Source organism: Dissoconium aciculare (genome assembly GCF_010015565.1).
Source record: "Dissoconium aciculare CBS 342.82 unplaced genomic scaffold K489scaffold_14, whole genome shotgun sequence".
In the NCBI taxonomy this organism is placed as follows: domain Eukaryota; kingdom Fungi; phylum Ascomycota; class Dothideomycetes; order Mycosphaerellales; family Dissoconiaceae; genus Dissoconium; species Dissoconium aciculare.
Window position 1 is genome coordinate 785933 of NW_022984964.1, and position 26282 is coordinate 812214.

The following is a 26282-nucleotide window of genomic DNA, read 5'->3' on the forward strand; positions in this document are numbered from 1 at the left end:
AACAAGAGGAGGTAGAAGCACAAATCCAGGAGGAGATGCCGAGGCCCGTGAAGCGTATTAGAAAGTGTAGCAAGTGTGGCCGTCCAGACCATAACGCAAGAACCTGTGTATCATAAGAGTTAGTATTGATCTACCATGTTTTTCAATTTGAAGGTATTTCAACAATAATTGGTAGAGCAATCAATTGTTGAATGCTATGCTCTTTGATGCCTTGGACCGCGTTGGGGTATGGACCGCGTTGGGGTTCCCCGCGTTAAGCTTTCCCGATTGGGAAATTCTGTGCGAAGGCCGCGCATGCTTACACGCCCGAACCAATGTCGTGACAGCCAGAATCCTGCGGCGGAAGGTTATCGCGACGTCTGCTAAGAAGATCTCTTCCGTCTCTCATTTTGTTCCAAGGCGACCACCGTCATTCCTGGCTCGGAGGAGACGGTAAGCCATGACACACGTTCGTCGAGACGAAGGCGACTTGCTCTTGAGACTGCTCCAACTTATAGATTTCATACCGAAGCTTGAGCTTTCTCTGCTTGTGATAAGATGCTTCCTCTTCGGCTGCAGCCACTTGCGCAAGTAGCTCAAGCTCCTTGATCTGGGCTACGGCCGACATAGTCTGAAGCTGAGGCATTCGAAATGTCGCTTCCGGCTGTGCTTCGTGGGTAGCCAGAGGAATTTGCGGCGATGGGCTAGGGTTGCGGTGAGATGTGGGTTCTAGGTTCTCATCTCTATCGGGCATGAGGATGGGCTCGTTCTTGAGGCTGCGGCCAATCGCAGAAAGGCTATGAGGCAGCGTTGCATTTGAGTCAAAGGGCGTGGTGCCGGTCATGTCAAGCACAGAGGACGATTGCGCTGTGGCCTCGTCACGGCGAGCGACAGGATCACTTGAGACCAAGGCAGAAGCATAAATGGGTGCCCCGACCGAGGCCACAGAAGATGACTCGTCCTGCGGCTCAGATACATGATCCCAGTGTGCAAAAGGGACAGGTGCGATTATGTTTCCGGACGGGCAGGCAACGTCCCGGGAGGTTATTTGCTGAGGCTGATCGCTAATGTGCTGAGGCGGGAGGTTGGGATGCTGAAGATGCAGCCGTTCAGGAATCTCTTGGACGCGAAACACGTCCGGCTGTATTTCCATTGCCGATACAGTGGCAATTGGGGCAGGCATGAGCTGACGCTCACGGACCAAGGCGATGACATCGTTATCTCTGGAGGTCGTTTCTAGATTGAAGAATGAGCGATGACCAGGTGGTATCTTGAGAATAACGATGAGGCTCTTACGTGACGATGCCGGCTCTTTGTTTGCAGATGTAGGAGAAGGCGGTGTGGCGATAGTACTGACTGCTGTACTAGACTGTAGAGAATTTGGTGCATTGGAGCCGATGACCTGCTCTCCTGTAGCTGGTACAGTTACTGGCGAGGTTCTGCCAGGCCGGTCAGGCCTCGTCGATCCTGAAAGCGTAGGGCGTTTCCTGCGTCTTTCATTCGCCACAAAGCTTGCACTAGATTCGGAGGCTTCCGCATTGTCTCGGTTGTCGTGAGTTGTCTTTCTCCGCTTCGCGTGACTCGGCCCAGCAACTTCGGTGGAGGATGACAGTGTCATCACTGCTGTTGGTACAGGATCATCCTGCGGGAGTATTATTGTGGTACGATGCGAAGGTTGGTGATCTGTACGACTATGCGATACAACATTCAACGCACCGCCATTCCTAGGAGCAGGGTGACTGTTGTCTTGAAGAGCAGAGCCGGACATGATCTCGTCAGGTCGACGCCGCTGCGCTGCAACCGAAATCGTGCCACGCAGAGATTCAATATCCGACTGAGTCAAGCTCTCGCGCGTACGCGAACGGTGAGGGTGGTAGTCGCGGACGATGCGAGCCCATTTTTCAAGGATCTTTTGCTTTTCTGTTGCCTTGAATTCTGACAGTCCGCTAGAGCCGGTAGGTAGAGTCATAAAAGTGTGCTGGCGATCTTGGAGTTTGTTGAGTCTCTTGAATGCACTATTGCCAGGGTTGGGCCCGTCTCCACGACGCGTATACTTCGTGGTCATTTTGCCTGTACCTCGCCTTAAAACTTCCATATTCATCTTGACGCGATTGAAGAGCTTGAGGTATTTGACTTCTTCATTAGCGCGAGACCCGTCAGCGGTCTCAGGAGTTTGCCCTCCGCGCTCGATGGGAGTCGTCTCTCGGAAGATATTAGCAGCAGATTGGAGCGCTTGATGGTTGTCCATGAGCGGATGTGGCACCATATTCAAGGACTGGTGAGTTTCCTGCTGCGTCCGTCGTGGAGGTGACTGCGCATGAAGGATGTTTGCGTCAGACTCAAATCGAAAGTTGTGAGAAGGAGCAGAAGCATCATGAATGAAATCCGTCATCTCGAAGCAAAGGCACCCAGGCCCACTGACGAGGGCGATATAGGGTGGACGGAAAGACAGAAATTGGTGAGAACCGCAAAAGCCGGACGAGAAAATATAAAATGTTAGGGAGGGGGTGGACGAAGGTATGGAAACACGAGATATTGAAGAGTGCTCCAGAAAAAGGGGATGAGGTCGGAGCCAGGATCGAAAGACATTGAGCAAGGGGATGAATCTAGTTGCAGGTGGGTAAGGGGATGCGTCCGGAAATTTTGTGTGAGCAGAAGCGCCAGAGGGATGTTGTCGATTGCGTCAAGGAATGAGCACCCAATGCCCAATATGCACGTGTGCGGCACAGTCACTCCGCCTCAAGATTGACGAAGCGTCCGCACATGAGTTTTCCTATCATGGCCCCCAAAATATCCTCTACATCTGGACGATGACTCAAGAAAACCAATCTTGCCTGCACTTTCGCCCCTGCAGCAGGCAGATCTCGTTTCACTTCATTCCCTCATCTCTCAACCCTTTTTTCCAGCGGTCACACCCAATCGTGCTACACCCACGAAGCGTGCGATTCGTACATCTTCGTTACCCAAGAATCTAGAGTTCACTTCAACGATGGATTCTCAAATTAGCTCCACCTCCCCGACACCTAGCGATCGGGTGATCCTAGTAATCGGAGGCGTGCTTCGATTCAACCTCCCTCCTCTAGCGATGGACGTGCCGCGTGATAATTTGCACATTGCTTTGTGGAGATATCGATCAGCCCTTCTATATTGTACGGAAATGAGGCGTGGTCCATCGATCGGAACGCCTTCTGAATTTGCACGTGTACATCATCGAGTCACTTCCTCAAATTTATCTTCACCGCCTCTTCCGAAAGGGACTCCAGGCACCGAAGTTGTCGTTCACAGCAAAGACTAGGTAATGACTCGAAGCAACATGCATATGCTAAAGCACATAACAGTAGATTGGTATCCATTCTCTGGACGAGATTTTGGAGATGGGCGCGTGGAAGAAATCTCGCAGAGATAGAGAAATGGGCCTGTCCCGCAGACTAAGAACATAGCACAATCCACCCGATTATCAGGAAAGCATCTTATAGCCATTTTCGTAGATTTAAGAAATTGGCTAAGGGACACAGAAATCGTGCCTAGCGAAGAATCCCACGGGGAAGTCGCTGGCCACGGAAAAAAAACCGTGACGAACGCGTCATACTGTTACCAGGCACGGGCAGGCAGGGCGGAGCCAGGTAAATTTGACTTCGCCCAGCCGCCCGCGGGAAGCGGGAAGGCACCCTTAGTCGGGGCCCTGAACAGAATATGATGTGCGCCACGCCAATCCCACGCAGCATGGAGCACGGAGCACAACGACTCTTGCGACGCCACGAAATAGAACTCTCAACGGCAGGCCACATGAAGATAGAAATTTCGCATCCATCGTGGATGTGATGATAGGGTGTGCATCGCCCTCAGTGTAGGTTTTCCATGGAAGAAGAAATCATCAGCAGGCGGTGTGTTTGAAATTGTTCGGAAATAACCACCGAGGGAAGAAACGGCCGCCTGCAGGGTGTGTTCCTCAACCTAAAGCGCCCCCTCTACATCTCCATTTGGCAACCTTTGGTCGATGACTTACGAGAATATCCTCCATCGTAGATGAGGGCGTGGACGCGCGTCACTCTCAGCGGTTCTCATGTAGGATAAGAAATTATCGAAAGGGGGCGTATCGAAAAGAATTTACCAGTATCGATTCGAGGGAGAATTGTCCCGGTACAAGATGGATGTTGCCCAATCTGATAGACCTCTCCCGTATCTCGACCTAACAAATTTTCTTCGATGACCTAGGACCTTCATTTTCCATCGATCGTGGATGGATGGATGACAAACCGTGCATCGCTCTCCACGTGCCTTTGCATAGAAGACAATAGAAATTATCGGAAGGTGGTGTGTTGGCATTCGTTTCAGAATATCTAACGAAGGAAGGAACGTCCACTTGCCTGCAGCATGTACCTCAAACCAGAGGGCCTCGTGCCCGTCTCCATTGGGCGAATTTCTTCTCGATGACTCACAGATTGGACGCCTGTAGCTCGTCCAGCGCAAGTTGTAATTTAATTTGTGTCAGTTCCACTGCGGCTTGCTGCTGCAGCAAATGGATACGTCTGATCGTTGCTTCTCTCGAGTCAGAGCGATGATGGTAGGAGGTTTCATGTTGCCGCGATTGTGGATGGTTGGTCGAATGTAACGATGAATTGTTGGTCATGTCTGCGCTATCGTTGGTTGTGGAGACGTGTATTTCGTCGCAGCCATTGTCAGATATAGTGATTGTTTCGTGATTGTGCGGCGCTAAAACTGGATACGAGATGCAAGAAGGCTCCTCTGGTAGAATGACGGGCGTAAAAGCGTTCCACAGGTCGGGACACTTTTGAGATTGTACGGCGTCTCTTGCAGGGAGAGGCATGTTTCCGTAGTCAAATCTCTGATGATTATAGGGTGGGTGGGTACTTTCGTGCCCTGTCGTTTCAGAATCAGTCGGCAGTGGTGTAGGAAGCGGTTCGCGTTTGAAGATATTAGTAGTGTGGCTTTGCGGAGAAAGGATAAGTGGCTCTTGAACACAGTTTCGAACGCTCTCCATGGTGACTGCGGAGAAATTCGATCGGCTAGCCATTCCTTGGTTTTGGATCTGAGGCCAACGAGGCGTGAGGGCAATGTTGTCATCGCAATCGATGTCTTTGTTAGACATTGCACTGGTGTTGGCGAGCGAAGGAGGTCTCCTGCTCGGAACTGCGCGCGACGCTGTAGGACTGTGCCTGGGATTAGAAGCCACTGGTGCCGAGGATGAAGATTGCGGCTTGATAACCAGAGTTGATTTGGTCACAGTAGTATGGTCCGATCTGGCGGATCGATCATTGTCTTTCCGGACAATCTTTCTGTGTTTGTGACCATCGGAGACGATATGACTTGTGCTACTTGGCTTGGGCGCGACATGACCAGACTCGAAGTCGTTTCTGCAAGAGGCGTCCGGAAAGTGCCTGAAAGTCAGCATCTTCCTCTTTTTCGGCAGTAGACTCGCCAAAGGAACGTCGTCGTCATCGATAGCTTGTGCCTTGGCATCTGAAGTACCCATCGGATCAACGGACAAGTCAAGCTTCTTTCGAGCTTTCCTGTTCTCCAACGACTCGCTGCTATTAGACGCTTGGTCATTGCCTTCATTCTCGACAACAGCCTTCGACCCAGGCTCCGGAGTCTTATTCCAAAACCAAATTCGATCCTTGAGAACGACGTTCAGAGCAGCTTTTCTCGCCTGTAATGAAGATTCCGGATCGCTATTCACAACCCTCCATGCCTCGATATGGTCCTGTATGACCCACAGGGCATCCCATTCCTCCTGTCCAACGTTTAACGAACTGCCGTTCGGTTCGTACTTCGTTTGTAAATCGCCGGTGCCTCGATAAGCGACGTCGATGTTCCAGGCGACGCGCTTTCTCAGTGCTTCCAGTTGACGGTCGGCTTTGGAGTAGATTCGTCTTGAGCGTGCTGAGCGTGCTGATCGTTGGTTGATCGGAGGGCTCTCATAAGGCATGTTCTTGTCCGGACTGGGACCAGACTCTTGTGTACTCTGATGACCTGGTTGCGGCCCTTGTTCTCGTTGTTGTGCTTGCCGTTGTTGTCCCTGCTCTTCTATTCGCTCTTCTCGTCGGTTTTCCTGCCGTCGGTCAAGCTCTTTGTGCCCATTCAGTAGGTCTGTAGGCTTCTTTTCGACGCCATCGACGACCGAAGACGACCCATTGATCGGAGTGAACACACTGGCGAATCCCAACGACATCGCCATGTCACAGTCATGAACTTGGACACACGCTTTGAGCCTCGACAAAAAGATAAAAACAAGCAGAGTAAACCTTTCGATGAAAAGAATGTGTAGAGTAGAAGCGGACAAGTGCACACGATGGTAATCAACCCAAAAGATTGTTTCCCGATTGGAAAATGAATCGTGCAGATGGGAAGGAACCATCCACACGCTCACTCACCTACCCACCCATTCACCCACTTACCTGCAGTCTACATAAAGCGCACGGAAACAACCATAATAATATTGAATTTGCGGGAAATCCCATGGAATGCGACCAATGCGAAAGATGGAAGGCACACACATCAGTATCATCATCGTCGCCGTCATCATTGTTGAAACCCCATTCACCGGCCAGGAATCGGCCCACAACGGCAGTCAACCCATCCGCGCTCCCCGTTGTCTTGATCAGTGAAAGGAAAAGAACAGGGTACCTAGGCAGGTACTGACCTACAGGTTGGAGAGGTACCTGGGTAAATTTTCGGCAAAGTGAATTCACAACACAACATAAGCTGCAAGGCGTGCCCTCCCAGCAATTCCAGAGAATTTTGAATCAATGGATCATCAGAGCATGCCTACCTATGTATCTGTTCAATGATGCAGCAGACACGGGCAAAATCTGTATTCGGGGTGTCCGCGCCACGCATATACACACACGTCGAAATCGTCCAATTCGATTTGATTCAAATTCATTCCTTCATTCATACAAACCATAAGAATCAGAGGAAGAATTCCCAAAGACCTCAGCAGAGCAAAAAATTTGAAGGGTCATAATTACCGCCAAAGCACAAACGCAGAGCCAGAATGACAATCCCCGCCGAGGACCTCGAACAAAATCGCACCGGCCCAAAACCCTAATCAAACTCCATTCCGATATTCATTTCCTTTTACATTTCATGCATCAGTCAACGACTTTTCCTGCGCTGACTCTCGCTCCTCCCCGCATCTTCCTGCCCCGTGATACCAATGACGGCAGCACTCCCTCGCTCAAGATCCTCATCCGCTTCGAAATCGCGGCTGAGGAGAACCGTTCTTCGAGGCTCGGCCGTCGTCGATGGTCGAACCGGCGCTGCGGCTCTCGTTGAAGCCGTCGCAGATGAAGATGATGTAGGATTTAAATCTTCATCGCGATGATTGTGGTTTGAAAGGACGAACGCATTGCGGTCTTCGAGTTCCGTTTCGACGACTCTGTCGTGGCCCGGGTTGTCGCGCCGACTTGTTAAGGAGTGCTGGGACTGCGCCGGCATGATAGTCGCAGATGGAGGAGAGGAGGGTCTCCGTCGCCGAGGAGGCGGGAGAGCAGCGGAGAAAGTGGCGGAGGAGGATGGGGGTGGTGGCGGTGATTTGGGCGAGAGGGATGAGGAGGCGAGGGAGCGAACGACGTCTCCTTTGCAGATTGGACAGGTGCGGCGGCGAGTGGTGAGCCAAGGAGTACTGTGGGGGAATGTGTCAGTATGGATACGTCTTTACTTGGGGATGGAGGAGTGGTGATGACGTACATGCATTCCACGTGGAATTCGTGACCGCAGGGTAAACTCATCACGCGGCTGACGCCGTCGATATATTCTTCTAGGCAGACGACGCATTCGCGCTGCTTGCCGCCGTAGCGACGCCGCCATTCGGCGAGGGCCGCGGCGCTGGAGGTGGTGTTTGAGGAAGATGCGAGCGCGGGTCGTTCCTGTCCTGGTCTTGATGCAGTCGGGATAGATGCGGATGTTGAACGTAGGAGCGGTGATGTGGGTGATTCGCCTCCTTCGGCGTGCTCCTGGTCGGTGGTTGACTCGCCGGGCGCCGTTCGGGCATGCTGGTGGTGATGATGGTTTTGAGATGAAGTGGAATTGATGCTTCTCAATGAAGAAGTGGAAGATCGTAATAAGGGTGTTTCGGCATTAGCAATCAAATCATCGTTAGCCTCAGGATGAGGTGAAAGGATGACGGAAGCGGTGGGCGATGTGTTCGCCGTGCTCGGAGGGATGGTGTGATATGTCCTCACGGGCAATTGCTCGACAACCGATTTGGGTGCTCGCCAGCGGCGTCGGCGGATTCGAGCACGCAGTAGAAGTAATGCATACACGACCGTCAAGGTCACAAGCGGCGAGACAACAAGCACGAGAAGGGTATCAAAGAAAGGTGAGGAGGACATTGTGGTCGGAGAAAGGGTGATCCATAAACCCTCGCGATGTGGTGGTAGCTGAGGTTGAGCGTCATCATCTTGTTGTGCAGGCGATACATGGGCCATGTGGGGATTGTGTTGCGTCAGCCGTGACGGTGCTTTGGTTGAGCTGCTGTCGTGTAGCTGATCTGAAGAATCCTTCACATCGACGTCATACACGTCCGGATGACTTTCAGAAAAGAAGTGTCGGAACAGTCGACCGAGAGATGATCCATAGCTCTCGCCTGCGCGTTGATTTTCAAATTCCCGGGTCGCCTCGTCAGAGACGTCGCCTTTTCCTGCAGATGATTCCGAGATACCACTTGCAGGAGTGCTGCTACCATCCTTTGCGATGCGCGCACTGTTTTGCACCGTGCGAGCCTCGGTTGAAGCCGCAGCGCTGCCCGATGATCTCTGCCGATCCTCTGATTGCTGGGCAACCATATCAGGGTCTCTCCAATCGTGCACTCCAATCACGAAGCCGTCGTCAATTTTCTTCGCAGCAGGCGCAGGGGACGCTTTCGAAGATCCGGTGGAAGTTTGTGCGCTATCACCTGCTCCTTGGTTGTCCTCCTTGCCATTGGGGTAGATCCACTCTCGCGAGCCGCTGCTGGGTGGTCTTCTGCCGTAGCTCAGAGACTTCCTAGGAGACAATCCAAAAAGACTGCGGAACCAACTCTGAGGAACTTCGAGCGCAGTCATATCTTCGATTGAGCTTGTGTCGGATTTTCGCTCTGCGGAGTCCGATGTCGCAAATTCATCAGGTTTGTTAGACCCAGCTTGTTCTTGTCGGCCGGGCTGGACACCCTTTTCGGCGGGAATCAAGCTTGATAGCAGATGCGCTGTCGTGTGGCTGGTGAAGAGTGCAGGGATGGTGACGTTGGAGGTGTCGCCGCGCGCATACATGGTCACCAATTGACCACCGCGAACATCATCACCAACGATCAAAGCAACGCCACCTCGACGCTGTACCCATTTGACCTTTTCCAAGAATCCACAACCTCCTCTGCTCAGCAATACGATCTTGCCAGCGATTTCGGCGCTCTCCTGTAGTGATTGAATGTCTGCGTGCGTCGTCTTTATGCTGCTTCCGCGCAGGGACTCGCCGTTGGTCTTGATGCCACCAGAAGCGGGCAAAGGATGATGGAGATGGTCGTCTGTACCATCTCTCTCGGCTGGTGTCGTTGACCGATCGTCAAGTTCTGAGTCGGCATCGCTCCCAGGCGTCGATTGCTTCCTTGATCCAGCACTGCCCGCAATCCGTGGACTTGAACTTGTCTTCCAGATATCTGCGCCTGTGCGTTTCCCACTGTTGCTGCTGATGCGAGGCAGATAGTCCCCGTCGTACCAGCCAGGAACATCGCTGCAACCTAATTCTCCCTCGGCACCGGCGCTGAAGCCGCCTCCTCCTCGCCCTGGCCGTTGATCATCACCGAATCCACTTCCGATCCATAACTGACCACTCAAGCTCTTGGTGGGCAACAACGGGCCAAACGCTGCAGGTCGGGCCAGGAAGAAGGTGGAGTTGTCATCGGTCAGACTGATGACGGCGGATGGTGGGAACAATGACGACGAAGGCGCGCGCCAGTCGAACGATGGGCCAGGATTTCTCTGCTGGTCATCTTCGGAATCGTCTTCCGATGGCGACTGGCCGATACCGAGTAAGATGACGAAACTGAAGATGCCGAATACGAAAAAGAAGAGAAGCCGTAGGGGATGCATGGTTGGTGGCGGTTCGCGCGACGTGACGCACGCTCTCGGCTTTGTTATCGACTGATTGCGGGGAAAGCGCAGCGTCGGTGGCGGCGATAAAGGCGACGATGGGGGTTTGCAACAACCTACTGGTCGCGCAGAGGGATTATCAGACTCGCATCTGTTGAAGATGGGAAGCAAGATGGTAGATAAGGTCTGCGTGAAGGAAGAGAAACTTTTGGAGAGGAATGGTGAGGCTGTCGGGCCACGAGGTATATGTTTGATAGAGTGGCGGTGACTAGTGGGTGTTTGGAAGTGAAACCCTCGGGCTTGGGTTGGGATTTCCTTGGCCGCGGGTCGATCGGACGCCGGTCCGATGTGATAGCCTGAAGACTATTGTAGATACATGACGGGTAGATCTGACCCCTGAATGATAATGATCTAAGGGATAAATATACTGTAAGCGTAACTGTTCCAGAGGAGGAGCAAGGAGGTGTAGAAAATGTAGGCAAGCGATAGGTGTGGTGCAATGATTTGTCACGGTCAACGCAGACAGAATCACGAAACGTTTGCACACCACGAGCGATGTGCAGGACTACCCAGTACAGAAAGGCATCGGCAGACCAGAAGTTGTCACGGGATCCAGGCCATGCAATGCAGCTTAAGCACAGTATACAGTGTCATATCCATTCTTTCCATATCCGAGGGGATCAACTCAACAACCTTTAGAACCTTCCCAGTTTGGAACGATCCATGGATAATATTGTACTTAAGCATGGATAATACTTAAGCACAGGTGGGTAGCGTGTATGGATTAGTGATGACGCATGCATCATTTCGTGCAGCTTGGGGGCTACCGCCTCCCAGGTGACACTTGCACACGCCCCGTGTAGCACTCACCTGCCCAGGTGGGCACTCATCGCTTGTTGATCATGTGGGGCGTTACCACCACACAAAGGGAACCCGATAAAGCCGAGGGCAGGAAAGCAAGCCAGGAGGGGGAAATGCGAAATGTTGCGGCATAACACGCGCGCACACAGGAATCTGGGGGAGAGATCATCCTCTCTCTCTCCCTCTTCTCCGCACGTGAGCTCCTTCCTGCCTGAGAACATGCATCGTTTCCACTACCCCAAGTGCAACCCTAGCATGATGTCCAGAGACCATCAAATATCAACAGGCAAATAAGAAGATCGCATGAGATGACATTGTCAATGATGAGGCATTTCTATATTTGAGGTTTTCTACTCTATCATAGGAGCACACAGAAAAAGACCACAAGAAGTCTCCAGTCAAATAGTTGTCCGATGGAGAATATCCGGTATCATCGCAATGGAACGACGTCTTCACCCAGAGAAATGTCAAGTTGTGATTCACGCTGTAAACATTCTCCACGCCCTTAAACCACCAACTCCATTACTCTCTAGATGTCACGACTACTTTGATCAGTCCCAAAATACAGATCGTCTTGTCTAACTCAACGTCAAAAAGTAAATTGACCTGGTCGTCTCTGTGGACGTCGGAGAGAGAGAGACAGTACGAGAGCATCAAAAAGTCAAAAGAAATGATTTCGCCCGGGCTCGAACCGGGGACCTTGAGTGCATCTAACAATTGTTAGACTCACGTGATAACCAACTACACCACGAAACCAGATGTTGTGATGATGAATCTGCGGATCCATTTGAATATATATTGCCTTAAATGTTGCGTTTGGGGCGCCCCGAATCCCTCTTCCAGAGTTCTCCTCGCAGTCGGAATATACCCATCGATCATGTCAATTCTCGTGCTGAATCAGAAAGAACAAAACTTGAGCATCAAATGGGGTGAGAAATGTAGGATTGACTGTCAATACTGCAATGCACATGCACTGGCGATGATGGCTGTGTTGTGGCCGACATCTCTCTCCCTCTCGAAGCCGACGTCTGTGAAATTTGCGGCCCCGTGAGCGCCAAGATTTTCTCCCAGCGTCGCACTCCAACCCGGAAAAAGGTTCCTCCGACCAAGCATTCGTGCGAATTCACACCACCATACACACCGATCGTGCCTCCGACGTCTGAACTTCATCTGCACGTGTTGACTTTTTCCTTTCTTCACACACATCAACAACAACACCTGCCGCAAAGATGGGTCGTGGTCCTAAGAAGCACCAGAAGCGTCTGTCAGCGCCCAAGCACTGGCTGCTTGACAAGCTCAGCGGTCTTTATGCTCCCAAGGCCTCTCCCGGTCCGCACAAGCTGCGCGACTGCATGCCTCTCGTCGTGTTCATCCGCAACCGGTATGTTGGAATCGAAAGTGGTCGCAATATGGCGCGCAACTTCCGTCCGGCTATTCTGACAAACAATCTCCACGCAGACTGAAGTATGCGCTCAACACCCGCGAAACCAAGGCCATTGTCATGCAGCGCCTGATCAAGGTCGATGGCAAGGTCCGCACCGACCCTACCTTCCCAGCTGGTTTCATGGATGTCATCGGAATCGAGAAGACCGGCGAGAACTTCCGGTTGATCTACGACACCAAGGGCCGTTTCACCGTCCACCGCATCACATCCGAGGAGGCACAATACAAGTTGGGCAAGGTTAAGAGAGTACAACTTGGCAAGGGCGGCATTCCATTCTTGGTTACGCATGACGCACGCACGTGAGTATTTCCTCCGTGAACAGTCTATCAGACGTTGGACCAAGTTTTGGCAGGCGCAAGAGCTGATAGAATTCTATAGTATCCGATACCCCGACCCTGCGATCAAGGTCAACGACACCGTCAAGATCAACCTCGAGACTGGTAAGCATACGATTTGCCGAGGATGAGATGGAGAGGATGTGAAATTGACAAATGGATTATAGGCAAGATTGAGGACTTCATCCGATTCGACACTGGCGTCATCGCCATGGCCACTGGTGGACGTAACATGGGTCGTGTTGGTATCATCACCCACCGTGAGCGTCACGATGGAGGTTTCAACATCGTTCACATCAAGGACGCCATCGACAACGAGTTTGCCACTCGTGAGTCCAACGTCTTCGTCATTGGCCGTGAAAAGCCGTGGGTCAGCCTGCCCAAGGGCAAGGGTGTGAAGCTCAGCATTGCTGAGGAGCGTGACCGAAGACGCGCTTACAACGCCGCGAACTAGAGTGTAATGATCCTTCCATGACCATATACGCCGTGTTCGTTTGTAACTTCTCCGACTTGACGAAAATCTCTTTCAATATCATGGGGAGGTACAGTGCAGACAGAGGTAGTTCTCTGCGAGGCGTGATTGCCCGTTTTCTGCATGAGTGTTCCTTCTCCGGCGTCCGGCGATGACTTTCTTGACATAGCAGGTGCACTTCAAGTAGTGAAGAAACGAAATTTTTCAAAATGTTCAACCTCTCCATCCTTTACTACACTAATTTTCATCATCGCTTCGTTATCTGTAACATCACGGTGCAATGTGCAATTGTCGGCATCGATCCCACTCGCATTAATCTTTCACACATCGCTACCGTCTCTCGTTGGCCTCACAACAAAACAAACGAAAGTCTTCAATACCATCGCACGAAACCAGCATTGCATCGCATCACAACTCAAAGCGCTCGAGGGCCATCACTTCTGGTTCGTGGGCCATCCTTCTGCTCACTCCCCCTGGCCGCAGGCGAATGGCAACGCTGACGTAGATCTGTGTATGCAGTGCCGCGTTTTCCAAGCCAAGCTACCACCTGTCGACAGACAAGATCGCCTGAGTCCAATCGTCTTGACTCCAAGCTCGCATTGACAGCAACACTGGTAGTTTTGCAATTTGGGAAACTTGCGGGATAGCAGCTTGTCACCAGGATTGCCGGCGTTGCTTGCTGATAAAACTTTATAAGCCTAAACGATGTCGAGACGGCAACGGCTGGCCGATCAGTTCGTCCGGAACCTCCTCTCTCCACCGATGTCAGCTACTGTCAACGATCCTTCACCTGATCTTACACCTCCTGCTCGAGCGATGGCGGAACAACCCACCGCAAACCTTGCCCGTTCCGGACAGGCAACGACAGCTTCAATGCCTCCCGATGTCATGATAACGCGCGGCGAAAAGGGTGGAGCAGCCAACTATCAGCCTTCGATGCCTACGGGGCCATCCAATGCTGGAGTGCACACTACATCTCACGGAGCCGATTCCACTCACGAAGCCGATTCTAGCGAGGCCAGTAGTCGGGGACAAACGCGATTGATGAGCTCCGACAATCCTTGGAGAGCTACAAGCGGCCTGCCTCCAGTGGATGTTCCATACTGGTACACTGGTGATCCCGATCCAAGCTGGCAGAACGAAATCATCCACCGCCAGCTTCCCCCACCAAGCAGAGATCCCAAGTTCTTGACCAACCTGCAACAGTACGACCTCCTCATCAAGCGTCGATCCGAGGTCGCAGCGGCCACTGACCCTCAGGATATCTACGCTAAAGCCCGGAAGCAATCATTCAGCTTGAAGTCTCAGGATGAATGGGCAAGTCACCGATATTTATGGCGCCTTTCTGGATACCTTCACTCGCAAGCGTTTCTGATGGACAGACATGCCCGCGAGGATGTCCGCGAGGAACCCATGACCATATTCGGACACGCTGCCAAAGTTGTGGCGTCTGCACCACCAGCGGAGGAGGTTGAGACCAAAGAGCGTGAGCTGTTTGTGAAACGAGAAAAGGAATATCAGTCTTCCAGTCGCCGATGGCTTGTGAATGTCGCCGCCGATTGCCCGGTCTACCTCAAGAACGCCGAGCAGAGAGTCCAATTCGACTGCATGCAAAGAATCGAACTGGAGCGCTACCGGCGCGATGCTGCTATGGAGCTCGGTATCTTGAGAAAATTTTGGGACCGCAAAAAACAGCGAATCGTCCAGGGAAAGAAGACCGACCCGAGTACCTACACCGGAGCATAGGATGCACTCGACTGGCCACGTCCGCCGCCATTTGCTGCCGATGAGCAGCCCCTTCGCAAGCATTGTGGCCATATCTGTCGGGGATCAACCGACATATTTCCCCTCAACTCTCTCAGCATGAACACCGAGGGAGAATTGCCTGATTGCCATTGCGCAGAGTGTGCAGCGGCCGCTCGACCACGTGCTCGAATCCGTGCCAGCATTTCCAAGCTCAAGACTTACATCAAAGGCAGCTCGCCTAGCGTGCCGATCGAACAACGACCTCGTCTCGCAGATCCATCAGTCTTCGTGCCGCATGGCCCTGCACGAAAAGCTGCACAGAAACGTGCCTCCGCGATCAAGCGCGCGGAGAACAAGGCAGAGCACATTCGTCGTGACACTGTTTTCAACGGTATGATGAGGATGGGCCTTGGAGATCCTGAATGCGAGCAGTGGACGGGGTTGTCCCTCTCTTTGCCGATCGAGCCCTGGACGATGCAAGCACCACCTGATGGGTCACAAGAAGACGCGAGTAATGATGACATCGCGGCGGCTATGTTGAATACTCGCGTACCGCCTCCAGGCTCGCCGCCACAGGATGTGAGCGACGAGGTGAGAGCTGCAGCGACCTCGAACCCCTTCATGGATTGGAATCCAGGTGCACCAGAGATGGCGGGTGGGGTTGATGCCTCTCAACCCGACAAGAAAACTCCACTCCCGAGAGAAGAGCCCGAGGTTGAAAAGCCTGGTGCCGGTTCTCGGGCGTCACTGGTAGGTCCTCGTGGTGAGCGGTTGAGCGAGCAAGTAGTAGAATCAAGTATTCCTCAAACCAAACCAAGCGAGCCTCCGAACAGGATGGACGGTCCCCGAAAAATGTCGACTGCTCCCGAATCTGCCAATACCAAAGCAGGAAATAAGCAAGGCAAGCAGCCTGTTCGAGACAATATACCGCATAAGACCCAGCCTGCCACCGCGAAGGCGGTCGGCATGAAGGGCAAGCGACCTGCTCGAGACGACGAGGATGCCATCGTGCCTGCTCAAGACGACTATCCGCGTTATCTAGATGAGGATGGTTTCTGGCGTAGACTCGCTCCCTCGGAGCCGAAGTCGGCGGAAGATCAGCCAAGAGATCAGCCAAGGTATGATGTCGCTCAAGGTATCTGATATACAGACTCAACCATGACATCTTCTTCACTGACAACGCATGTAAGCTCATCCCGGACCGATCGAGGACCCTCCACTCAATCAGCAATCCCCGTGGCACCGAGAAAACCATTATCCTCTATGGACCCGAGCATCCAGCCCCGAGCTTTTCATGAAAGAGTCTCCTGGAACTCCTCTGACCATCGCCGCTCTCCAAGCCCACGAACAATTGTTCCCGAAAGATGAGTCGCCGGTGCCTTCGGTTCCAGAGAGTGAGGAGCAATTCAGTTGGTCGCCCAGCGGCTTTCCTGAACCTCGACAGGAGACGCAGGGAGCACTCAGTCTTCCCCTTCGTCAGCACTACGATCCTCCCTCGGCCTCTACCCAGTACCCGTACCATTACGTTGTTCAACAGCAATGGCCTGCCCAATACCAGTACCCTGTTCTACCACCACAACAGTTCCCCGCTCAGTATCAAACCCCTCCGCCTCCACCTCCACCTCCACCTCCTCAGCAATACCCTGTCCAATACCAGTACCCTGCTCAACAACGAGAATACCCACCACAGCAACAGTATACAGCTCCGCAGCAGTACTCTACTCAACAGCGATACCCTTGTCAGAACCGATTTCCTGGTCAACACCAATACCCTGCCACCCACCGGTACCCGGAGCAACAACAATATCGCGCTCGCCAACGCTACCCTGCGCGCCATCACCACCATCCCAAGCAACACCGCAAAACGAGCACCGCCCGCCGCGCCCTCCAACGTTCGACAAATTACACGGCAGACGACGTCTCGCAAGATGGAATGCCGTCGCGCTTCCGTCGAACTCCTTCTGAGACGCTGTTGTCGCAAGTCGATTCTCTGCGACGCAAGATTGCTGAGGATGAGAAACGGATCCGGTACGAGAGCGCGTATGTCAGACGTGAGAGAAAGGATCTTGCTCCTGCCGATGACGATGCGGCGGTGCGGGCGATTAGGGCTGCAGGCGGACTGGAAGGAGGTGGGAAGGAGAAGGAAAACGCAAGGAAGGGGAACGAAGAAGAAGGAGGAGGAGGAGGAGGAGGAGGAGGAGGAGGAGGAGTGAAAGAGATTGTCCAAGACGAGACCGGCCAGGGAAGTGCTGCAAGGGACAAGGAGGAAGAAGGTGCCGGGAGCAAAGAGGTTGTCACAAAGAGCCTCGGAGGTGAGATTCTCCTCTCCACACATTCCTCCCTTTCTTTCCTCAACAAGCCTCCGCAGCGAGAAGAAAAAGTGCTCAACTGACAAACCATCATCGTTTCATCTTTCCGCCTCATCAGAACGCGTCCTTCAGAAAATAGGCGTCCATCCCACATCGCCGATCAATCGACAGAAACGCGCGGACATGAAGCGACGACGACGAGAGGTGAGCCTTTACTCCTGTCACATTCGAACCTGTTTCTGTTCCTACTCGTTCAAATCTTGGTGGTGAAGGATGCTGACGCTGACGATGGTGCATCTTTCAGGAACAGGAAGCACGGCAACGTTGGTTCACGAGGGACGAAGATAGCTACAGACGACGGTCGTCTTGAATGGCTTTTGAGTTGCTTTTTTGGATTCGTGTGATTGGAACTTTTGGTAGATTGAGTTATCAATGCATTGTGCTTTGTTGGAATGATTCAATGGTATATATCGTGAAGTGAGTGAGTACGGTATCGTGATTGATGATCATGGAGTTGTGAGAACTGTCTGCTTCTAGAAGTGACGTGTATGCCAAGAAACGAGGCGTCAATTCGTCCCGTCTCGAGCTCTCTCATCCCTCTCGATGCGCGCGGGAGCTCAATTCGCCGTTTGTGACGCGGCTTTTTTGTTTAGTGAAATGTGTACAGCATGAATGTACAGTACTTGATGTGGGATTAGGCTGCAGGTCAGATTGGAGCTGTGCCGCTGTAGGAATCGATATATTTCATTCTGTCTTGTATTCAGATCTGTTACTATCATAATTCGAAATATATACGCGCATCTCGGCCGTTCTCTCCTCTTGGGATACTATATCCTGTAAATCCAACGGTAAAGTTTCGTCATCATCCCCCGACAATACCGTCACCCTGGCGTCCGCTCCCTTCAACGTCTATGTCCCGCCGCCGCGGTCCGGCCAGAACTCTTCCCTCACCACCACACCCACCGACAGCTCCAGAGGAAAATCCAAAATGTCCGGCTTGGGAGGTCGCAATGTCGACCTGAGCAAGCAAGAGTCGGAATTGGCCAACAACATCCGCAAGGCCACCACCGTCGAGGAGACCGCGCCCAAGCGCAAACATGTCCGCGCATGCATCGTCTATACCTGGGACCACCGGAACAGCGCGGGTTTCTGGAATGGCATGAAGGTCCAGCCCATCCAGGCCGATGAGATCCAGACCTTCAAGGCCCTCTACACCATCCACAAGGTTCTGCAGGAGGGTCACAAATCTGCATTGGTCGAGGCGCAGTCGCAGATGCAATGGATCGAAAGCCTGTCTCGCGGCATGGGCGGTGGAGGGATAGACGGCGCTCGTGGGTACCATCCTCTCATCAAGGAATATGTGCGCTTTCTCATGTCGAAGCTGCGCTTTCATCGCGACCACGTTGAGTTCAACGGCACGTTTGAATACGAGGAGTACATTTCCCTGAGGTCGATCAATGACCCCAACGAGGGTTATGAGACCATCTCCGAGCTCATGACGCTGCAGGATCAGATTGATACTTTCCAGAAATTGATCTTTGCGCATTTCCGATCGGGGTCGAACAACGAGTGCCGCATCAGCGCGCTGGTGCCACTGGTACAGGAGAGTTACGGTATCTACAAATTCGTGACCAGCATGCTCCGCGCCATGCACACCACCCTCGGCGACGATGATGCCTTGAGCCCGCTCCGTGGACGATACGACGCGCAGCACTACCGCCTCCAACACTTTTACGGCGAATGCGCCAACCTTCGCTACCTTACCTCTCTCATCACAATCCCGAAGCTTCCTCAGGACCCACCAAACCTGCTCACTGAGGATGAGAGCGCGCCCGGTCTCCCTTCACGTCCCAAGGCAGAGGCACCCAAGCCTCGTGAGCCTTCACCACCAGTGCAAGCGGAGCCCGAGCCCATGAATGAATTTTGGCAGAATGAGCAGGCCAGGCAGCAGGAGGAGTATGCTCAAGAGCAGGCACGTCTGCAACAACAATGGCAGGATGCGCAGAGGCAGCAACAGCAGGCGCAATTGCAGGCACAACGCGACTTTGAGGAGCAGCAACGGCTGCAGGCGGAGCAGCAAAGATTGCAATTGGAGGCGCTGCAGAGGGACCAATACAACCAGCAGACCCAAGGGCGTATGGCTGAGTTAGAGCGTGAGAATTTGAACGCGCGCGCACAGTACGAGCGCGATCAGCTCATGCTCGAGCAATACGATCGTCGAATGAAGGCTCTGGAGACGGAACTCGCACAACTCAACCAGACATTCCAACAGCAATCGCAAAGCAAAGACGACCAGATCCGAGCTCTGCAGGAGCAAGTCAACACCTGGCGAACAAAGTACGAGGCTCTCGCGAAACTCTACAGCCAGCTGCGACACGAGCATCTTGAGCTTCTGCAGAAATTCAAGGGCGTCCAATTAAAGGCTGCCTCTGCTCAAGAAGCCATCGACAAGCGAGAGAAGCTCGAGCGTGAGCTCAAGACGAAGAATCTCGAGCTTGCAGACATGATCCGGGAGAGAGACCGTGCTCTTCACGACAAGGATCGCACTACAGGCGGTCACCGCGACGAGCTCGAGAAACTCCGACGCGAGTTGCGTATGGCCCTCGACCGTGCTGAGAACTCTGAGCGTTCCAAGGGAAGCGAACTTTCGGCGCTTTTGTCAAGGCACAACCGTGAGATTGCCGACTTGGAGGAAGCTCTTCGCAACAAGACTCGTGCTTTGGACCAAACCCAGTCAAAGCTGGGCGAGGGTAGCTCCGATCTTGAGCGTCAATTACGCGAGAAGGAGGAAGAACTCGAGATTTACAAATCCAGCTTGGACCAGGCCCTTCTCGATCTGGCGGAGCTGCAGAACGGTGGCGGCGCTGTGGATAAGGCTATGGATGAGCAGATTGATGTTCTGCTCCTAGACAACATCAAGAAAATCAACGACATCATCGACTCCATTCTGCAGGCAGGTGTGCGGAGAATCGATGATGCCTTGTATGAGCTTGACAGCGCGAATCAAGCAGGTAACCAGAACGCGACTGGACCATATGTGCTCTCTCAGATTGAAAAGGCCCAAAGCACAGCGATGGAGTTCAGCACAGCATTCAATGGCTTTATCGCTGATGGTCCTAACAGCACCCACGCCGAAGTCATCAAGACTGCGCACTCTTTCTCAAATGCGATTGCGGATGTTCTGTCGAACACCAAGGGTCTCATTCGTTTCGCGAACGATGACAGGAAGGGGGACCAACTTATCGCTGCTGCCCGCCGATCAGCCACTGCAAGCATCGACTTCTTCCGGGGTATCGAGTCATACCGATTGGATGGTCTCGAGGATCTGCAAAAGACGGATGTTGTGATCAACAAGAACAATGATGTCCAAATCGCCCTCAACAACCTCACCAAACTCGCCGATGCCTTCGCGCCCAAGACCAACAAAATCACCAACCAATCCGGCGATCTTGGCGAGCTCGTCGACCGCGAAATGACCAACGCCGCCAAAGCTATCGACGCCGCCACCGAGCGCCTCACCAAGCTCATGAACAAGCCCCGCGACCAATACACCACCTACGAGCTCAAAATCCACGACAGCATCCTCAACGCTGCCATCGCCGTCACCTCGGCCATCGCGCAACTCATCAAAGCCGCAACCGCCTCCCAACAAGAGATCGTCCAACAGGGCCGCGGCAACAGCAGCAAAACGCAATTCTACAAGAAAAACAACCGCTGGACCGAAGGTCTCATCTCTGCCGCCAAAGCCGTCGCCCGCTCCACAAACACCCTCATCGAGACCGCCGACGGCGTCATTTCCGGCCGCAACTCCCCCGAACAGCTCATCGTCGCCTCCAACGATGTCGCTGCATCCACCGCACAGCTCGTCGCTGCGAGCCGTGTCAAGGCCTCTTTCCAGAGCCGGACTCAGGAACGTCTGGAGGAGTGCTCGAAGGCCGTCACTAGTGCGTGCAGGGGTTTGGTTAGACAGGTCCAGAGTATTATCGAGGCGAAACAGAAGGATGGCGATGAGGTAGTGGACTATGCTGCGCTCAGTGGACACGATTTCAAGGTCCGGCAGATGGAGCAGCAGGTGAGTTGTTCTTCTTTCCCATTTCCTTCCTCTTGCATATGTGACCACGTCGCAGTCCTAGGTTGCTAACACGTCTTGCGCCCTTCCCAGGTCGAAATCTTACAACTCGAGAACGCCCTCAGCGCGGCGAGACATCGCTTGGGTGAAATGCGGAAAATTTCCTACCAGGACGAGGATTAGACTCATTCATTGCACACTTGCTTATTTGTGCGCGCGCGTTTGTGTTTTGAGGCCATAAGTCATCTCTGTCGAAACAGCGCGTGTATGTGATTCGGCATAATTTCTGCACAAATGGGAGAAATGATACACCCGTCTGGTTTCTCCCTCGTGCAGTAGTGACCACGATTTCATACATATCCATGAAAGGCGAAGACTTAGGGTGTTTTGACTGAACGCATCGACTCACAAGCCACCTCGTTGGCAAATCACAAAAACATAGTGGATATCACTACTGGCAGGATTTTGTAGGTCCCAGTGTTTGTCTCGACGTGGCGGTCAGGACAGATGTTTTGTATCCCAGAATCGACGCCAACGATCTGCGGCAGGAAATGTTCTGAATTATGTATGGGGAGCAAGAAGCTGTGGTGTTTCGACCTCAGCATTAGAGTATATTAAGCTCTCGTACCGAAGAAATTAGCTGGACCACCGGCGCCGTTCATCCAATCGGGTTGTATGAAGTTTGAATCGATTTCCGCTTTTGGGAAGCGCATTTTGCCTTGTTCGCATTTGGCATTGCTGACCACCTCTGTGATAGGCTCGTACCTACAACATCCAATTGAGTTGCGACTAAGTTCACAATCTGTATCGGAAAAATGTGGGAACGTTCACAAGCGCAAATCATTCGTCGTACCGGCCGGCTGATCCCTCCATGTGAGGCGTGATCACCCGTGAACCACTTCGGGGACCAATTGGATCAGCTGGTCGGACGTCTGGATATACATTTATACCTACGCTCATGTAAGGGTCATCCCCGCGTGGTGCACAGCCGCACGTGATGCACAGTCCGCTTTGAATGGACTCCAAATGAAGCATCAGCTTTGAACGCGTATAACTTCATCAATGAGGGACCAAATTGAACGAGCAGTGGCTTATTTGAAAGAACAAGACCAGCCGAATATCTCAGAGGCAGCCAGGCTGTTCTCCGTGGACCGATCGACTCTCAGCAAGCGATTCAATGGCGTGACAAATTCTCGAAGCTATAAACATGAGAACCAGCAAATATTGACAAAGGCGCAGGAGGGTGAGCTCGTCAAATACATCCAAAACCTCACTGCACGTGGTTTGCCACCTACTCCGGCCATGGTCCATACCTTTGTGCACGATATCAGTGGCCGCTACCCTGGAAAGAGCTGGATGGGACGCTTCCTAAGCAGGTGGAAGAATGACCTTGAATCACGGTATTTGAGGCCATTTGATGTAGCGAGGCAGAAGGCGGATAACTATGATGAATACAAGGCGTACTTCGACCTTATTGAACAGAAAATTGAGCAATACAGCGTACAGCCTGCGAACATCTATAATATGGATGAGAAGGGCTTCCTTATTGGCTTCCTCTCGAAGGCGAAGAGAGTCTTCACGAAAGCGGCCGTACAGCAGAAGAAGCTCGTAGGCAATGTACAGGACGGTAGCCGCGAGTGGGTAACGACTGTAGCCTGTATCTGCGCTGACGGCGGCTGGATTCCACCTGCTCTAATTTATAAGGCCTCAACAGGTAATATTCAAGAGTCGTGGGTACAGGACTTCGGACACGAAGAGGCTTTCTTCGCGTCTTCGCCCAATGGCTGGACGGATAATCAACTCGGACTGGCGTGGCTCACTCAGGTATTTGACCGATATACGAAGGCGAAGGCTGGAAGGGCTTGGCGGCTGCTCTTCGTCGACGGACACGGTTCTCATATCAATATGGCCTTCTTACAATACTGCAGTGACAACCGGATACTAGTAGCAGTGTATCCACCTCATTCTACGCACCGTTTACAGCCATTAGACGTCGCGTTGTTCTCGCCGCTCGCAATTTACTACAGTCAAGAGCTGGACGTGTTTATAAGGGACTGCCAGGGCTTGAGCTCGATAACGAAGCGTGACTTCTTCCGGCTCTTCTGGCCGGCCTTTATTAAGGCCTTCTCCGTGGACAACGTGTGCTCTGCGTGGCGAAGGACCGGTATTCATCCATTTGACCCCTCCGAAGTCCTCCGGCCATTAGAACCACAGGCAGTTGCTACAGCCAGCCGACCGTGTTCTCAGGGCTCCAGTACCTCAATACTGTCTGCCTCTGACCTTCGGAAGGTAAGAGCGCTCTTCAAAGACGTGGTTCAAGAGGTATACGACGAGGATTCGAGGAAGAAAGCCGTTATTCTGCAAAATACACTACACGCCCTTCAAACTCAGAACGCGCTGCTTAAGGTTCAAAATGATAGCTTCAAAACAGCTCTTATTAATGAGAAGAAGAAGCGGAAGCGTGGGAAGGCGCTCTTCGAAGAAGTGAGGTCTCAGGATAATCAAGGGTCAACCTTCTTCTCGCCTCAGAAGATTATGACTGCTAAGCAGCTGCAGGTTCAAAAGGAAGCCGAAGCAGTGGCTGTAGCGGCTTCAAAAGCAGCTCAGAAGGAAGCCTCGAAGGCAGCGTTGCTAGCAAAGCAACATGAGCTGGAACAACGTCGTCTAGAGCGGAAGAAGCAGTCCGAGGTGAGGGCGGAGGAGGCTCGAAGCAAGGCAGCGGAGAAGCGCGCTCTCCAAGAGACGAAGGCGGCGGCAGTACAGCTTCAAACGACCCTTCTGCAGTCAGCGAAGAAGACTAAGGCTCGTCCGAAGCAGACGAAGCAGTCTGCGGTCGTGGCAATACCTGCTGCTCCTGCTGTAGCCCTCGAAGAGCCGGTATCCCTATCGGAGCCAGTTCTGGTGTCACAGCGGAGTGGCCGCGCCCTTCGGCGACCAAAGCATCTAGAGCAATATCACTTGGACAGCTAAATACATTCATTATAAACTGCGCCCTGTTCAAATTTGAGGTCATTTGAACCACTCGTTGTAAAGTTATTAATTATTGAAGTTGAGGGTGGAAAATGGCTGGAGGTGTGCATCACGTGCGGCTGTGCACCACGCGGGGATGACCCTTATATATGCGTGATGGCACGCCCACCGAGCGCCGCGTCTCCCAGCGAACAGTTCTATCATTTACCATCTACGGGTGCAAAATGGCGTTGTTTCGCAGTGCAGCCCAGACTGCATTTCTTCTCTCTCCTCTATTCGCGCTCGCATTCGCAGATTCGAGCCAACAATCTCCTGCCTCCATCGCCTGTGGATCTCTTCAGAAAACCCACCCTGGCCAGGTTGTCTATGGCTTGAGCTTGAATTCCTCCTTGAACGATGACTATACCGAGGCCACGCAGAAGTACTGGAGCAAGGCCAACTCCGATCCCGCGAACTTGCCCGAATGCGTCTTTCTCCCCACGGCCGCCTCGGACGTTGCTTCTGCCGTTCTCGTCCTCAATCAGAACCCCTCCGTGCAGTGGGCTGTCAAGGGTGCAGGTCACAACCCCAATGTTGGGTTCTCGTCTGCGGGTGGTGGTGTCTTAATCGCGCTGGAGAAGATGAATAGTACTTTCTTGGACGATGAGAACCGTGCTCATATTGGTGCTGGCAGTCGCTGGGGTCCTGCGCAGAGCGTTCTGGATAGTTACGGCCGCGCTGTGGTTGCTGGTCGCCTCGGTCCCGTCGGAGTCGCTGGTTTGACTTTAGGCGGTGGTCTGAGTTTCCTGAGCACTGAATATGTTAGCACTCGAGTCTACGTTCAAAGCATGCAGGCATGAAGCTGACTTCACCGCAGGGTTTCACTGCCGATAACGTCGTAAGCTATGAGATTGTCACTGCGGCTGGCGAAGTCACTCAGGCCAACGCGACAATCAATCCGGACATCTTCTGAGCTTTGAAGGGCGGCGGGAATCAGTTCGCCATCGTCACAACGTTCATCATGCAGACATATCCCATTGGAAGAGTGTGGGGTGGCCACAGGATTTACACCTTGGACAAGAAAGCAGAACTTCTGCGGGCAACGCACAACCTTGCCTCCAATTACTACGATCCCAAAGCGGCGGTCATTGTCACCTTCACCACTACGCTCTTGGACCTGGTACAGATCTTTGTCGTGTTCTACTTCTACAACGATGCAGCTGGCCCTGGGGCCATCTTGGACGAGTTCAACGCGATCGAGGCTCTGAGTGACCAAACTAAAGCCGGATGGCTGTTTGGGGATCTGCTGAAGGATAACGGTCAATTCGCTTTCGATGGCATGCGTTACTTGATCCGAGAGAACACCATTCCAAGCCTGCCCGGCTCGATCGGTATGGATCTCTTCAACTATACCTTCAACAGTTGGCACGACGCCTCGATGCTGCGCGTCCTCGGAGCTGTAGACAACTTGGTCTTCAACATAGCCTTCCAGCCTGTCCCCCATCAGTTGATTGAGGCGTCAGCTACGTCTCCGTCCGGCGGCAACCGCCTAGGAATGCTCCCGGAGACAGGTGACCACATTTTCATGGAGTACGATCTCTCATGGCTCCTCCCAACCTCGGATACTCTCGCGGCGAAGTACATCGAGGAGGTCACACAGCCAGTTGCCGATTACCAAAGAGCGAAGTACTCCAACACGGCCCCGACCAACTACAAGAGTGGGAACTTGAGTTTCACGAATTTCAACCCGATCTTCATGAATGATGCCATGTACAACCAGGATCCTTTGCAGAGCTATGGCGAAGAGACGTATAATCGATTGGCTCAGATTCAGAAGCAGGTCGATCCTCAGGGCCTCTTTTCAAAGCGAACGAAGGGTTGGAAGTTCCAGTAAGCACGGCGTACGCGATTTCTGCGTGATGAAACCCGGGCGTATCGTAGTAAGCAGAATCTTGTACTATGTGTTTTCTCTATATTCGTTCAACATGTATGCACAAGTCGCAGATATTCAGATCCACACTGAGGCATTT

At 52.7% G+C, this 26282-nt stretch overlaps 8 protein-coding genes, 1 non-coding gene and 1 pseudogene across 10 annotated transcripts; 6 read left to right on the forward strand and 4 right to left on the reverse strand.

Moving 5' to 3' along the window:
* On the reverse strand, positions 1 to 2609 carry K489DRAFT_384251 (uncharacterized protein). Its single transcript, XM_033605816.1, has one exon. The coding sequence runs from the start codon at positions 2369 to 2371 to the stop codon at positions 410 to 412; it is 1962 nt and encodes a 653-aa protein (XP_033456370.1). The 5' UTR covers positions 2372 to 2609; the 3' UTR covers positions 1 to 409.
* Positions 2610 to 2811: 202 nt separating this feature from the next.
* Positions 2812 to 3464, forward strand: K489DRAFT_418100 (annotated as a pseudogene; the record flags this gene model as incomplete). Its single annotated transcript has 1 exon — positions 2812 to 3464. A coding segment is annotated over one exon (463 nt), but the record flags the coding sequence as incomplete, so codon positions are not given.
* Positions 3465 to 4088: 624 nt separating this feature from the next.
* Positions 4089 to 6285, reverse strand: K489DRAFT_384252 (uncharacterized protein). Its single transcript, XM_033605817.1, has one exon. It carries the CDS (start codon positions 6176 to 6178, stop codon positions 4415 to 4417), a length of 1764 nt encoding a protein of 587 aa, XP_033456371.1. The 5' UTR covers positions 6179 to 6285; the 3' UTR covers positions 4089 to 4414.
* Positions 6286 to 6801: 516 nt separating this feature from the next.
* K489DRAFT_434636 (uncharacterized protein) lies at positions 6802 to 10513 on the reverse strand. Its single transcript, XM_033608564.1, has 2 exons — positions 7693 to 10513; positions 6802 to 7627 (listed from the first exon to the last, which is right to left on the reverse strand). The coding sequence occupies exons 1-2, from the start codon at positions 10065 to 10067 to the stop codon at positions 7099 to 7101; spliced, it is 2904 nt and encodes a 967-aa protein (XP_033456372.1). The 5' UTR covers positions 10068 to 10513; the 3' UTR covers positions 6802 to 7098.
* Positions 10514 to 11599: 1086 nt separating this feature from the next.
* On the reverse strand, positions 11600 to 11684 carry K489DRAFT_t58. Its single transcript has one exon. It is a non-coding gene; the product is annotated as a tRNA-Val (tRNA).
* A 473-nt stretch (positions 11685 to 12157) lies between these two features.
* On the forward strand, positions 12158 to 13368 carry K489DRAFT_404545 (putative 40S ribosomal protein S4; the record flags this gene model as incomplete). The annotated part of the gene is made up of 4 exons (XM_033607122.1): positions 12158 to 12309; positions 12387 to 12671; positions 12751 to 12812; positions 12875 to 13368. The coding sequence occupies 4 exons, from the start codon at positions 12158 to 12160 to the stop codon at positions 13159 to 13161; spliced, it is 786 nt and encodes a 261-aa protein (XP_033456373.1). The 3' UTR covers positions 13162 to 13368.
* Positions 13369 to 13609: 241 nt separating this feature from the next.
* On the forward strand, positions 13610 to 15139 carry K489DRAFT_384254 (uncharacterized protein). The gene has a single exon (XM_033605818.1). It carries the CDS (start codon positions 13885 to 13887, stop codon positions 14923 to 14925), a length of 1041 nt encoding a protein of 346 aa, XP_033456374.1. The 5' UTR covers positions 13610 to 13884; the 3' UTR covers positions 14926 to 15139.
* A 937-nt stretch (positions 15140 to 16076) lies between these two features.
* Positions 16077 to 17724, forward strand: K489DRAFT_79670 (uncharacterized protein). The gene has a single exon (XM_033608929.1). It carries the CDS (start codon positions 16220 to 16222, stop codon positions 17315 to 17317), a length of 1098 nt encoding a protein of 365 aa, XP_033456375.1. The 5' UTR covers positions 16077 to 16219; the 3' UTR covers positions 17318 to 17724.
* A 498-nt stretch (positions 17725 to 18222) lies between these two features.
* Positions 18223 to 21486, forward strand: K489DRAFT_413236 (ANTH-domain-containing protein; the record flags this gene model as incomplete). The annotated part of the gene is made up of 2 exons (XM_033608015.1): positions 18223 to 21306; positions 21397 to 21486. The coding sequence occupies 2 exons, from the start codon at positions 18223 to 18225 to the stop codon at positions 21484 to 21486; spliced, it is 3174 nt and encodes a 1057-aa protein (XP_033456376.1).
* A 3011-nt stretch (positions 21487 to 24497) lies between these two features.
* K489DRAFT_396653 (FAD-binding domain-containing protein) lies at positions 24498 to 26146 on the forward strand (the record flags this gene model as incomplete). Its single annotated transcript, XM_033606882.1, has 4 exons — positions 24498 to 24632; positions 24693 to 25073; positions 25130 to 25183; positions 25235 to 26146. 4 exons carry the CDS (start codon positions 24498 to 24500, stop codon positions 26144 to 26146), a joined length of 1482 nt encoding a protein of 493 aa, XP_033456377.1.
* Between the last annotated feature and the right edge of the window lie 136 nt (positions 26147 to 26282).